This window comes from Armigeres subalbatus, chromosome 3, assembly GCF_024139115.2.
Source record: "Armigeres subalbatus isolate Guangzhou_Male chromosome 3, GZ_Asu_2, whole genome shotgun sequence".
NCBI classification, from domain to species: Eukaryota; Metazoa; Arthropoda; class Insecta; order Diptera; family Culicidae; genus Armigeres; species Armigeres subalbatus.
The window spans coordinates 326,988,293-327,000,742 of NC_085141.1; the positions used below are offsets into that span (position 1 = coordinate 326,988,293).

General features: G+C 39.8%; 1 protein-coding gene across 1 annotated transcript; it reads left to right on the top strand.

The window, feature by feature from the left end:
* Nucleotides 1–9,940: 9,940 nt before the first annotated feature.
* Nucleotides 9,941–11,974, top strand: LOC134221151 (seminal metalloprotease 1-like). The gene is made up of 3 exons (XM_062700340.1): nucleotides 9,941–10,076; nucleotides 11,036–11,670; nucleotides 11,741–11,974. Exons 1-3 carry the CDS (start codon nucleotides 9,965–9,967, stop codon nucleotides 11,834–11,836), a joined length of 843 nt encoding a protein of 280 aa, XP_062556324.1. The 5' UTR covers nucleotides 9,941–9,964; the 3' UTR covers nucleotides 11,837–11,974.
* The last annotated feature ends 476 nt before the right edge of the window (nucleotides 11,975–12,450 follow it).

Sequence of the window (12,450 nt, forward strand, 5' to 3'; positions counted from 1 at the left end):
TACAGAGCTGTTAGTTCGGAGCTATTGGCTAAAAGTCTACAATTCAAGTATGATATCTCATTCAAGTATGATATCTAAAGGAAATTAAAAATCAATATCATTTCCTAGACGGTTGTTAAGAAGTTCAACATCGATATGTCGAAGGTCAACTTGATGGTGATACTATACACGAGGCTGAAAGTTGGATTAAATGGACGGAATAAGATGTTAAGATTATTGCTGCAATCTATAATGTTTCTTGAGAGATCAATATCATAGCACTAGGCACCAATATAGTTTAACATTTAAACGAGGTTTCCGCTTGTCTGAAAAATTATGTTCTTTAATAAAATTTTAAGAATTTCTCATTTTATAAAAAAAAATCTTGAATAACCTGTATGTATAAAAATCTGTTTGCATTTTTTTGAGCCATATATGTAACTCACGAACGGGTTGATCGATTTTATTATTCCTTTCAGAAATCATCAGAAGTTTCTATGGATTACCAGGAAATCTAATGATTGGCCATGAATCATTTAAAGTTTCCTAACGGATCAGATCTTTTTGAAGCATCTAAGATCTCGCACATTTCTATAGATTTTCAGATTTCTAGAAAACTTCCCCATGAACCAATTCATTCAAACATCCTAGAGTTACACTAAATTAATGATTTTGTGTGTGTTACTTCTACGTGAAGTTAAACGATTTACAATGATATGGAAATGCTAATATCATCTTCCAAAGTTAGACGTACATGTTCATGATAGAATTAAAGGCGAAAGTATAGAATTGATAGTTCCGTTAGGATACGGCAGGCATGAAGAATGTTTTTTTTTTCGACTTCTGTAAAAACATTCTTCATGCCTGCCGTATCCTAACGGAACTATCAATTCTATACTTTCGCCTCTAGTTCTATCATGAACATGTACGTCTAAGTTTGGAAGATGATATTAGCATTTCCATATCATCCTAGAGTTATCATAAACTACGGAAGCTATCAGTACACACTTTGTCATGACTAAAATCCATGTCGATGTCGAGTCACGCGTGCTGCACCATCGTAGGCAAAAGGTTTTCTTTGAGACTCCCGCTTGTATATTAACGGAACAAACTCCACAAGCTTTACGACGTCTCATAGATGCCAGGGGTGGTTTTGGAATTGTTAGTGTATAAAGTATAATAGTGGAAATCGTTTTGGTGGACCCTTTATTGTTTTCGAAGACCGAACGGTGGAATCGGTAAAGATCAGATTTAAAGTGATCACTAAAGTTTAATCAGTTAAGGTTTAAATACAAATGTGATGACAATATGGTGAATTGTAACATGGAATGTGAAATGTAACATGGAATTGGCCGGCTGCTCTCCAGTAGTATCAAGAACCTACGGCTTGGATCAACCATCGAAGCTAGAATATGCCTAATTTCCTATACTGAAGCTGACAATAAAAGCTGTTTTTCATAACGATAATGGGTGATTTCGTTTCATGCTACACTAATCGTATCTTCATTCCCTAACTACCGTCGTCGGGGGTGACAATGGGTCAAATGGAGGTGAGAATGGGTCACTGTTTCAAGTACCCCCGATGGCGGTACTGGTTTTTACATTGTTGTTTCGGTGATTTGATAGAATTGAACAAGAAATTACCGCTCTTAAGAGCTCCGCACATGTATTATTCCACTTGAACAATTTCCTATAAAAAATTGTCAAACGAAAAACAAACGTCCCTGTTTGCCGGACTCTGTACTCCATACTACGATAAGCTAACTGTCGTCTGTCAAAAGCAAGGAGAACTTAGTAAACCAAAGTAATATGCATTTATTAAGTCTTCTATTGTCTTGTACATTTATTAATTGTTGAAATAACATATATTTAAAAATATATATTCTGAATTTCTAATATTGTTTGAAAACTTTACCTTTTTATATTTGAGAGTTTTGATTATTCTATCACGGATTCCTCATATTTAACATTTACTATTCCATATAGTTCAATTGATTCAAATAGCGTGTATTTTTACAAAATTGTATATCATATAAGTCATTCTTATCGTATATGTCCCGAATTTTAAATATTTCAATAGTTGGTGTCATAGACAATCCATTAATTTTACAGTGTTTTCTGAGTAATATAAATAAATTAAATATTCGTATTATGCTGTGAAATTGTGCACTGTTTCGTGCAAATGGCTGTTATTCAAACAACAATATATCATTTAAATTTTTGTGGCTGTTCAATTCTTTCGTTGACGTGCGTGGAAAGCGCCTTTTATGGAAAACGAGTCCGTTTGTTTCTCATCAGAGAAATATATTTTATTAAAAACTTAGATCCTGCATTTCATAGTCAGCATATTAAAAGTTCGCCCAATTACGCTTATTATATTTATTGCATTCACCATATTAAAAAAATGTTTTATACTTCCAGTTCCAATGGAATAACTTTTACAGAAGTTGATCCGATGTTTCGATGGAGTAATTTCCGAATACAACTAACTTTGATTCAACCAAAGTACAGACTGTTATTGGCTTTCCTCAATATTCCCATTTTCTCGATAAAATTTTCTGTGATTGTAAAGTTACATATTGGTTTTCGCTTATTACTAAGGGCATATATTAATATGAGTACATAATTTCAATTGGGATCGCATAAGGGGAAGGGAAAATTAATATATTTTATATTCTTTCTCGTTTCAGAGAGCGAACAATGGCGCTTAAACCTAGGCTAATTACCCGAGCAGCACAAGTCAGACTAAAATGGTTGCAGCAACTTGATAGTGACCAAATCTAGTCGCATATCCGTTGCAGTAATCTATGTGGGACATGTGTGCTACTTGGGTAGCCAGGGCAAGTTTAATAGCTTCGCCCCATCCCAGGACAATTAACAATGGAGTGACAAAAATTTCTTAGCATGGTCACTCCCAACGTCTGTTTAATTGCATTATATCATTTGCTTATGATGATATTCCTAAACTATATTCCCTACCAACCATCCAACTCCTTGACATCTATGAGGGCGTCGGTGAGTCGCTGGCCTCTCGTTAAGTAGATGTCATATCATCATTTCCTTCCCTTCCTTAGTAACAGAGAAGATGGGCGTGGCCGGCAATGGTAGCTTTCATGCTTTATCATTTTTGACCCCAAATTGGGTTGCTATTAAATCCCAAATTGTAATCCATAAGCAGTTGGGGTAAGAAAGTTAAAGAAAATACATGACAGCTATCAGTATGCAATCTACGAAATACTCTGTTACAACGCAACGCAACGCAACTAAAATCCATGTCGATGTCGAATCAGTTGTATATATATAGATGAATAATGAAAATATAGCACGGACTTGAAACATTTTTAATTAAGCGTATTTGCAGACTTCTTTTTCAACAGGTTAAGTCAACTGCTTTTTTTAACCGATTCAATACGGATTTTTTTTTCGTTGTATTTCAACATAAATTTTGGACATTCTGCTTCAAAAACGTATGCAAACCATGAAACTGTAGAAATATGGGGGAAAATATTTTTTTGAGTTCTTCTAGGACTTCCAAACCTTCCTTGAGTTCAGATCTTGATGATCTACACAAACAACAAAGCGTTTTACGGGGTCCCAATCCTAATTTGAAGTTGGTAATGCTACTTGAGACATAATTAAACTATTTTTATCAAATCGCAGTGATACCAGAACATCAACGGCACTCCAAACTATTCTTGAGTTCAGATCATGGAGGTCTACAAGATCAACAGAGTAATTCATAAGTTCCCGAGATTGTGTCTTAGTTGGAGAAGCCCCATGGAACATCATTACAGCAGTATATACAAAATACAACATTCCCAGAATATCTACGGCACTCCAAATAATTCTTGAGTTCAGATCTTGGAGGCCTACAAGACCAACAGAGTGATTGGTAGGTTCCTGAGCTTGTGTGTTAGTTGTAGAAACCCCATGGGACATGATTAAGTCAATATATAAGAAAATCTACAATCCCAGAATAGCTACGGTACTCCAAACCATTCTTGAGTTCAGATATTGAAGTTCTACAACACCAACAGAGTGATATTGAGGGTCCTGAGCTTGTATGTTAGTTGGAGCAACCCCATGGGACACCATTCCTCCAGTATATGCAAATCACAACATTCCCAGAGTTCCTGCGGTAATCCAAACCATTCTTGAGTTCAGATATTGGAGGTCTTCAACAGAGTGATTAATTGATTTCCGAGCCTATGTGTTAGTTGGAGAAGCCCCATGAATCATCATTACACCAGTATATACCAAATACAATATTCACAGAATATCTACGGTACTCCAAATCATTCTTGAATTTAGATCTTGGGGGTCTACAAGACCAACAGAGTGTTTCAAAGGCTACTCAGCTTATATGTTAGTTGTAAAAACCCCACGAGACATCATTACACCAGTATATGAAAATTTCAACATTCCCAGAATTCTACGGTACTCCAAACGATTTTTGAGTTCAGATATTGGAGGTCTACGAGGCCAACAGAGTGATTCATAGGATCCTGAGCGTATGTGTCAGTTGTAGAAATCCCATGAGACCATGTACCAAAAAGAATCAATAGTTAAGTTTCTCAATAATAATCTTCTGCATCGAAAAAATATTTAGTAGACTGGTAACAGGTCAATGTTTTTTTTCAAGAAATGCTCTCATTGTTGATAAAATTTGTATAAGGTTCGTAAGACCATTCACAAAGTACGTCACATCCTTACTGGGATGAAGGAGAGGTCTGGGCAGCGTGACGATTAATAAAAAAAACTAGAGGTTCATTACAAGACAAAGGTGACAAAGGTGACAAAGGAGAGATAGGTGTTAAAATGGTTATAGATCTGCATGACGTACTATATGTCTCTTCCCTAGATGTCCTTCACCATACAAATTTTTGGCGGTAAATTCATGCTAGACCATCGTACATCTTCTTGTTGATCGATTTGAATATAAAGAATTGAACTCATGGACAGTTTTGCCCAGCCAACCACAGATCGTATATGAAAAGACATATTTCATCGCATATGATGCTATTTAGTATCAAAATCGTATATAAGCACTAATAAAGGTGGCCAAAATATTATAACTATCGTATCTAATACCTGAATTTGGAATATTTACTATTCATTTCGAGAAAGTCATAAATCAAATTAAACAATATCGGTTTGATCGGATTGAATCGGAAATATCGTTTATACGGACGCGCATTGTTATACAAATCGTATATTGACGAGCGTTTCACATATATAGCTACTTACTCCTGTACGCCTACCGAAGCCCACTGAATCTTATCGACAAATTAATTCATTTTTACTTACTTCATTCCTTTCGATATGCTTAAACGCCGAATTATCCATAAAGTGTTATTGCGCTGCTGATTACCGTTCCGTTTCAATCCCAAAAATGCGTGTAAGAACTTGAAATACAACTAAATAAGGAGGTAAACACGGTGAAATAAAACTTTGCTGTTGTTGACGTTTCAACATCGTAAATATGTGCGCAGAATCATTTGGAATGCTGCGTAATCATTGTTATGCATGAACATTATCGAAATAATTCTATACAGTTTTTATATGCGATTCAAGTCACGTTTATACATGTAACAACGACGTACTTAAATCGCATAAATGTATTATGTATTGTAATTTGTAATATCGAAGCTTTTGTCAGTACTAAACTTTCATCTACATTGTGATTGTCAAAATAGTTCTGCTTTTCAAGAATTGCTTAGTAGCACCGATGGTAGGGTATGGGACTTTAGATCCAGAGGTCTAATGTTCGAGACGGGGCTTGTTTTTTTATGTTTACTGTTCACCAGATCGTATTAATGCTTCCGAAAACTCAAGCAAGTCATTGTTCAGTACGTATATGGCCTCCACTTTAGTAGGTATATGGCGGTTTTGTGCATTATATACATGTTTCATTGTAGACATATGATAACCTATATCATTTGCAATACGTATCAAAATGTTGACTGGGTGATTGTCGTACATGTTCTATAATTCTATAATGTGTCTATAATAGTGTAACGAAGTCCCGTGGAGCTCTTTCAACTCATAGAAATAGTGGGGACCTCAAAGATCTTCATGTTGATCGATTTGAATATATCTGCATCTCCACAACTACCACGGGAAGGAAGTTTTGTTAGTTGGGAAGGGTAATCAGAAACATTAGATCTGAATGCAGAATGGAAAGAGATATGACCTATGAAACTTCTAGTATACCAATAAGTTTGAAAATTTTGAATATTACATTTCCTCACCATGTTTTATTGTTCATTCTCACGAGGATAAACAATCAACCGTTCAATAATAATTCCTCGATCAATTTGCTCGCAGCCAGTTGCATTCGACGCAGAAAAGTGTCCCATTGTTTCCTATTGAAATTGGCCAGATCGGACCATGGGATCGGAAGTTATGGCCAAAATACTTTTTGCCTTTCTTGTACTCTAAGTACGAGTAAAGGCTATATTCGCTCCAAAAACAAACTTTTTATCGGAAGCCCGGAGACCCATAGCGTTCTATACCGATCGACTCAGTTCGACGAATTGAGGTGATGTCTGTGTGTGGGTACGTATGTTTTTTTTTTTCATCCTAAGCAATGGAGAGGGAATCTGCTCAACAGACATCCTGGGTTGTCCAAAAAGTGCGCGGTTAGGGACCACCTCCAACAGCAAACGAGGGAGGCAGGACTACATCCCCGACCAGCTAAACCGTTTCCATTGCCGCCAAGCCCATAGTCCCTTCGGTACAACCAGAAAGTAATGCTTCAAAGGGGGGGCAGTGCACAACGCACCCTCGTGGTTAGCTGCGTGTCCTTGCAGCATCGAACATCGTGACTCGCTTTTTCAGAAGAACACCATGGTATCGTGCCAGTGCATTGCCGGCTTTCCAGGTGGCCTTACCACGCTATATCCCGAGCAACACATTTGTCATAGATGAGTTACTAAGATCTATATATGACCAAATCAAGTCATATATAAGTTGCTGCAACCAAATCAGTCTGAATTGTGTTACTTGGGATGTCCTCGTAAGGTGGGAAGGGTCGACTTCGCGCCTGCTTCCCTCTGCACGACTGGTATCAAGAATGTTGATGCCGCGTTCACCCTAAATTGACCTCTCTGCCTACGCCTACTCCAGCCTTGACGAGGACCCCTTTCCGTCCTCAGGCTCGGAACCCGCCCAGTTGACCGACGCCGCGGAAGCGACGATAACATGTTGTTCTTCACGCGGCCACTTGTAACTCTGAGACGATTGGGGCGATAGCCGATAAAACGGCGTTCCAGCCAACTTCATCTTTACACATCCTCCGAACTAGGTTGTCCGGGGTAGTGTCCAGACCACATGTGGCAAGCATGTGGTCACGCATTGCGCGAAAACGTGGGCACACGAACAACACGTGTTCCGCCGTTTCCTCTAAACCTGCGCACACCAAACACTCGGGCGAGGCAGAGCAAGCCAGCTGCGTTACCTGCACTGTGATTTTGCAGCACGCTTAAACGCCGGGTACATCAAACCCCCCATGGGATGCTTGCTGTTCACAGCTTTGCTGGAACAAATCAAACAATTGGGAGGGTTCGTGCAGCATTGTGCCTTATGTCCCTCCAATCTGCAGCGTCGGCAGAGATTGCTTCTGTCTTTAACCCTTAGACTCCAGGTCTTTAACCCTTAGATTCACCTCGGACGTGAGTGCCCTCACCTTGACCGTCTCGCCTAGGACTTCCTCCGCCAATTTCTTGTAGGCGGCGCCCTTTTGCGAGACGCCCCCTTCAGCTTGAGGATCATCTTGCCCATCCGGGTACGTCTCATTCGACGTACGTCGGCGCCGAGTTCACCGAGCTAGACGTCACTCCTCATCGCCTTTAAGACGTCCGAGTACTTAGCCTCGTCCGTCTTGATGACTAACGCATCGCCCCTGGAGCGATTGGCGCCTACCCTAGACTTCTTGCTACCCTCATTCGCCTGGGCCTTCTTTTCGGCTCTTGACGTCTTCGGTTTCTTCTAGTTCTTGACCAGTGTCCAGGAGGCTTCATCGCCCTCTATTTCCCTGGTCTGGGGCGGCTGAAAGTTTTCAGCCTGCCGTAACCCCTTACCACTGTCTTTCCTGGGTGGACGAACCTTTCCAGGTCCTTCCTCCCCTGGTTTGGGAGGTACCTGGCCGGAGTTCAGCTTCCCAGCCCCACTACCCTTGTTCGGGATAGTAACCCTCCGCGTTTTGGAGCGGCCCCCAGGGAGCTCATCCCCTGGAGACTGTCTCCCTGTTTTTGAGTATGCTCCGTTGGAGCAGTCACCCCCGACGTGCCCGCGAATACTTGAGCCTCAGTCTGGGTAGACTTTGGCACCACCATCTTCGCTGGCACGCCCTCGGTCGATTCGACCTTGCCCGAGTTCGCGAATCCTTAGGCCTCAGTCTGGGTAGACCTCGAATCCACGGATTTCACGGGTTTACACTTGGCCGTCCCGACCGCCCTCTCCAGCTTGGCGTCCAACATCGACTTTCGAAGTATCAGCAAGCTCCTCTTGAGGTCCTTACTGATATTATGCTTCGATGACGCAAAGTCGATGATGGCGTCCAGCTGTTCTGTCGCCACCTCGAAGGCCGAAAGCCCATCGCGTTTGCGGTTCATCGCCTTCACAAGCCATGGGCCGTCTATAACCTCTACCGGTGTAGCCTGGGAGATGGTTAAGTGACCCACGCTGGCGCTGCGCACCGAGCTGCCGACTATTGCTTCTGGCCTCCTAGGCGGAGACCTGAACAACCCACCTCTTGCGAAGGGGTTGTCGCCAACACTACTACCACTAATTGAAGAATTGACTTGTTTTTCCATTTTGGTCCCACGATCAGTGGGTACAAATAGCGCTGAGAAGCACTGTTGAAATTAAAATAGCTTTGAGTAGTATTAAAAACTTCCCCAAACCAATAGTTTACTATTGAAAATTATTAGATTCCAATGGTGATTTTGAATCTGAGATAAATTAGCAATCGATTGATGACAATCTGTTTAGAAAAGATCGATTTATCAGCGTCCAATACTATTATATTTTCGTGATGGATTCATTGTTCCAAATTCTGAAATGTATCTCCATATTCGTATCGAAAACAAAGACGTAGTCCTACGTCAAAATCGAATAAATTGATGAAATCATGATATACAAATTTGGAATGTGACTGTTATGCGAATAAATATCAAGATGGATTGGTATGGATGGATGGAGTGGGTTTTAATTTCCAAATTTTTCTTGTGCGAATTGGGCAGGGTACGTCTGTAAGCATATGCATCAGTGCACTTTGGGCCTGATTTCCTGAAGGGCTATTATAGGCTATAATTTATAGCCAGTGTTTTTTCAAACAATCTGGTTAATAAACTGTGCATGTAATGCAGACAATGGTTAACCGCAAAATCCAATAAAATCTGTTGAAACCAAATTTGCTTTGCAGATCGGTGGCTCATTATGTGATATTGCAATGTCATATAGGCGCTTGAAGAACGTTATGCTTTTATTGCTGCTGCAGGGTAGCGAAGAATGTATCCCTAAACCTGGACGCAACAAGCCCGAAAATTCCATACGTCACAAATCCTGATCTTATCAATCAATTCGAACACGAATAAGGGGAAATATTTCAGTTATGATTAATGATGCCCCCATATCAGACTGATTGATTCGAAAAGCCTGGTTTATTTTAAATTATACTCACGTCAATGGATAACGCGACTAATCAAAACTGCTTATCTTGTACTGAGCTTATATGCTATCAGCCCTAGTACAGAAGTCGTAACTCATGTGGCCAATAAAGAAATGCAAAATATGATTTGATCTGATCATTGCTGGTCATGACAAAACAATAATCAGAGAAGGGGGTCTGCTATAAAATCAATAAACTCCCAATCAATCGGTTGCTGGCTTTTGCCAATGGCAATTCCTAATCCAGATCAGTAGCAAATAAACAGCAGCTACCAAATCGCTGGCAGGGCTCTGTACTGAAATAAGTGTGAAAATGACTTGTACTAGCAGCAAAGTAATTGTGCCGTCAATTGTGGTGATCTTTCTGGCAGTGTTTTGTAAAGGGGCACCACAGTTTCGTGTAGCAGAAAACACTCCCGAAAACAGTAAGTACCCAATGATCGGTTTATAACAGGAATTGCAATTAGTGATTTTTTTTTCATCAAGTTTTCGGACAAAAAGTGATCTGTGATCACCTTTTAAATTCTCGCGTAACTACAAACTGTGGAGAAAATTGCATATTCCAGTTTCTTGGGATATAAATCTATATAAATATCTAATCTGATTTATAGGTTTCAGTCATGTCAGAAGTACAGCGGAGAATTTTTTGGAGATTTTCTTTCCCCAGTTACATCAACTGACATATAACAATATTTATAAAATGTTTAAGACACAAATACGCTCAGGAAAGGCTGGAGAAGATATGAATTCTTTGGAAAAGGTTATCTCAAATCGCTATATTAAAATTGATCGCGAATTACAGCATGAATGAGATAAACGCAAATTTAGAACACAGGAAACGAAGGAACCCCAGCAAACACAAGATCGTATATCATAGCGAATAAGTGTACAAAGTGGAGGCCATATACGTGCATTTTGCACGCAGTCAAAGGAGGAATGCGCCTATATCGCCTCCACCTTGTACACTTATTCGCTAGCATATACGATTTTGTGTTGGCTGGGACGGTTTTTGGCGGTTCGGCTAGCGGCACAAATTTAGGTATCAAGACAAAATTTTCAAAACGACTTATCTGCTTTGTAAACAAAGATTCAAACGACGATTTGACGAATCTGATAGCTCTCCCACGCAAACCAACACCATCAATAAGTAGGTGAAGGATTCCGCTACCTATTGATGGTGAATCTTTGTTTACAAAAGCAGATAAGTCGTTTTGAAATTTTTTTCTTGGTATCATGTTTCTCATATCCAGGCTGTAATAAAACAAATTTTTTAAGTATTTTTTTTTAAACTGTCCATCCACTGAACCTCCTAAACTTTGATATTTCCTACATCGATATCAACTATAATATCATATGACTAGATATTGATGCTCTATCATTTCAGTTGCCCGCTTACAGAACCTCAAACCATGGGAGCTGGCAGAAGAGCTGAGCGGCCAGTTTGAAGGGGACATGATCCTTACCGAAGAGCAGTATCGGGAGATGCATAGCAGAAATGGGATGATCGACGAGCGCTACAGATGGCCGCAAAACGTCGTGTTCTTCGAAATCGAGGAAGAGTGGTTCACCCGCGATCAGATCCTGCACATCAGAATGGGAATGAAAACAATAGAAAGAGTGACCTGTATCCGTTTTCAGCAACGTGACCCCGATCAGTCTGATTACATCCGCATCCACGGTGATGGGACGGGATGCTCAGCGACGGTGGGACACGTCGGCGGGCGTCAGAACATTAAACTGCAACCGTATCCGGTAGGCACCGGTTGTTTCCGTATGGGAACTATAGTGCACGAAATAATTCACGGACTGGGCTTCCGACACATGCAAAGTACTTACAATCGAGATGAGTACGTAGAAATTGTTTGGGAGAATATTACACCTGGCACGGAGAACAATTTCCGACTGTACGACTCGAACGTTTTGACCAACTTTGGCACGGAATATGACTACGGAAGCGTGATGCACTACAGCTCGACGGCTTTCTCAATCAACGGAGAGAAGACTATTGTGGCACTGCAGGTGATTGTTTGATTATTAGTGTTGTAAGAGAAATTTCAAGATTATTAATTGTGAAAATTCCCATTTTCAGGAAACCGATGAAGTTATGGGTCAACGAGTTGGAATGAGCGAAAAAGATATTCTAAAAATTAATCGGATGTATAATTGCACCCGTCATAATATATAATTCCTATTATGTGTAAATAGGTCTACTCAATTTGGAACTGATGGAATTGCAATGAAGAATCTTTGAATACTCTCTAAAGAGAATCCAAGGAGCAATATTAACACTAGCACAAGTGACGATGTGATACCGGACTGCGTTGGCATAATCTATTCAATATATGTAATATAAATACAATCTAATCATAAGACGAGTTTGTACAATCCCATTTAATTCCACCACTTAATTGTACCTTGACAGATACGTATTTCGACAATCTTATGTTTTCTGTCGTAATGAATCGCTGTTGAAATTAATTTGATGCACTTTCTTTTAGCCGTCAAACTCAAGCAAGGTTTCTGTTTAGCTTAATCTAGAAGTTATATTTCAATTAAGATTTATTTAGTTTCATTGAAGGTATTTACGAAACACCAATGCACCAAAACATTGCATGAAGATGTCAAAACTGTTCGAATTGTGATCAATGTTTAAAAAACATTGCAATACAAAACGTGTTTAGTATTTAGAAACAAACAACCAAAGAATATCGCACTGCATTACCATTATTACCAAACTAAGGCAGAAGTTGCCTGTGCAGTGCAATAAAATCTTCTCTATTCAGCTCGGTCCATAGTTGC

Coding starts and splice junctions, on each gene's coding strand:
- LOC134221151 (XM_062700340.1), top strand. CDS start 9,965: ATGACTTGTACTAGCAGCAAAGTAATTGTGCCGTCAATTGTGGTGATC. Junction 10,077..11,035: donor AGAAAACACTCCCGAAAACA/GTAAGTACCCAA, acceptor CTATCATTTCAG/TTGCCCGCTTACAGAACCTC. Junction 11,671..11,740: donor AGACTATTGTGGCACTGCAG/GTGATTGTTTGA, acceptor TCCCATTTTCAG/GAAACCGATGAAGTTATGGG.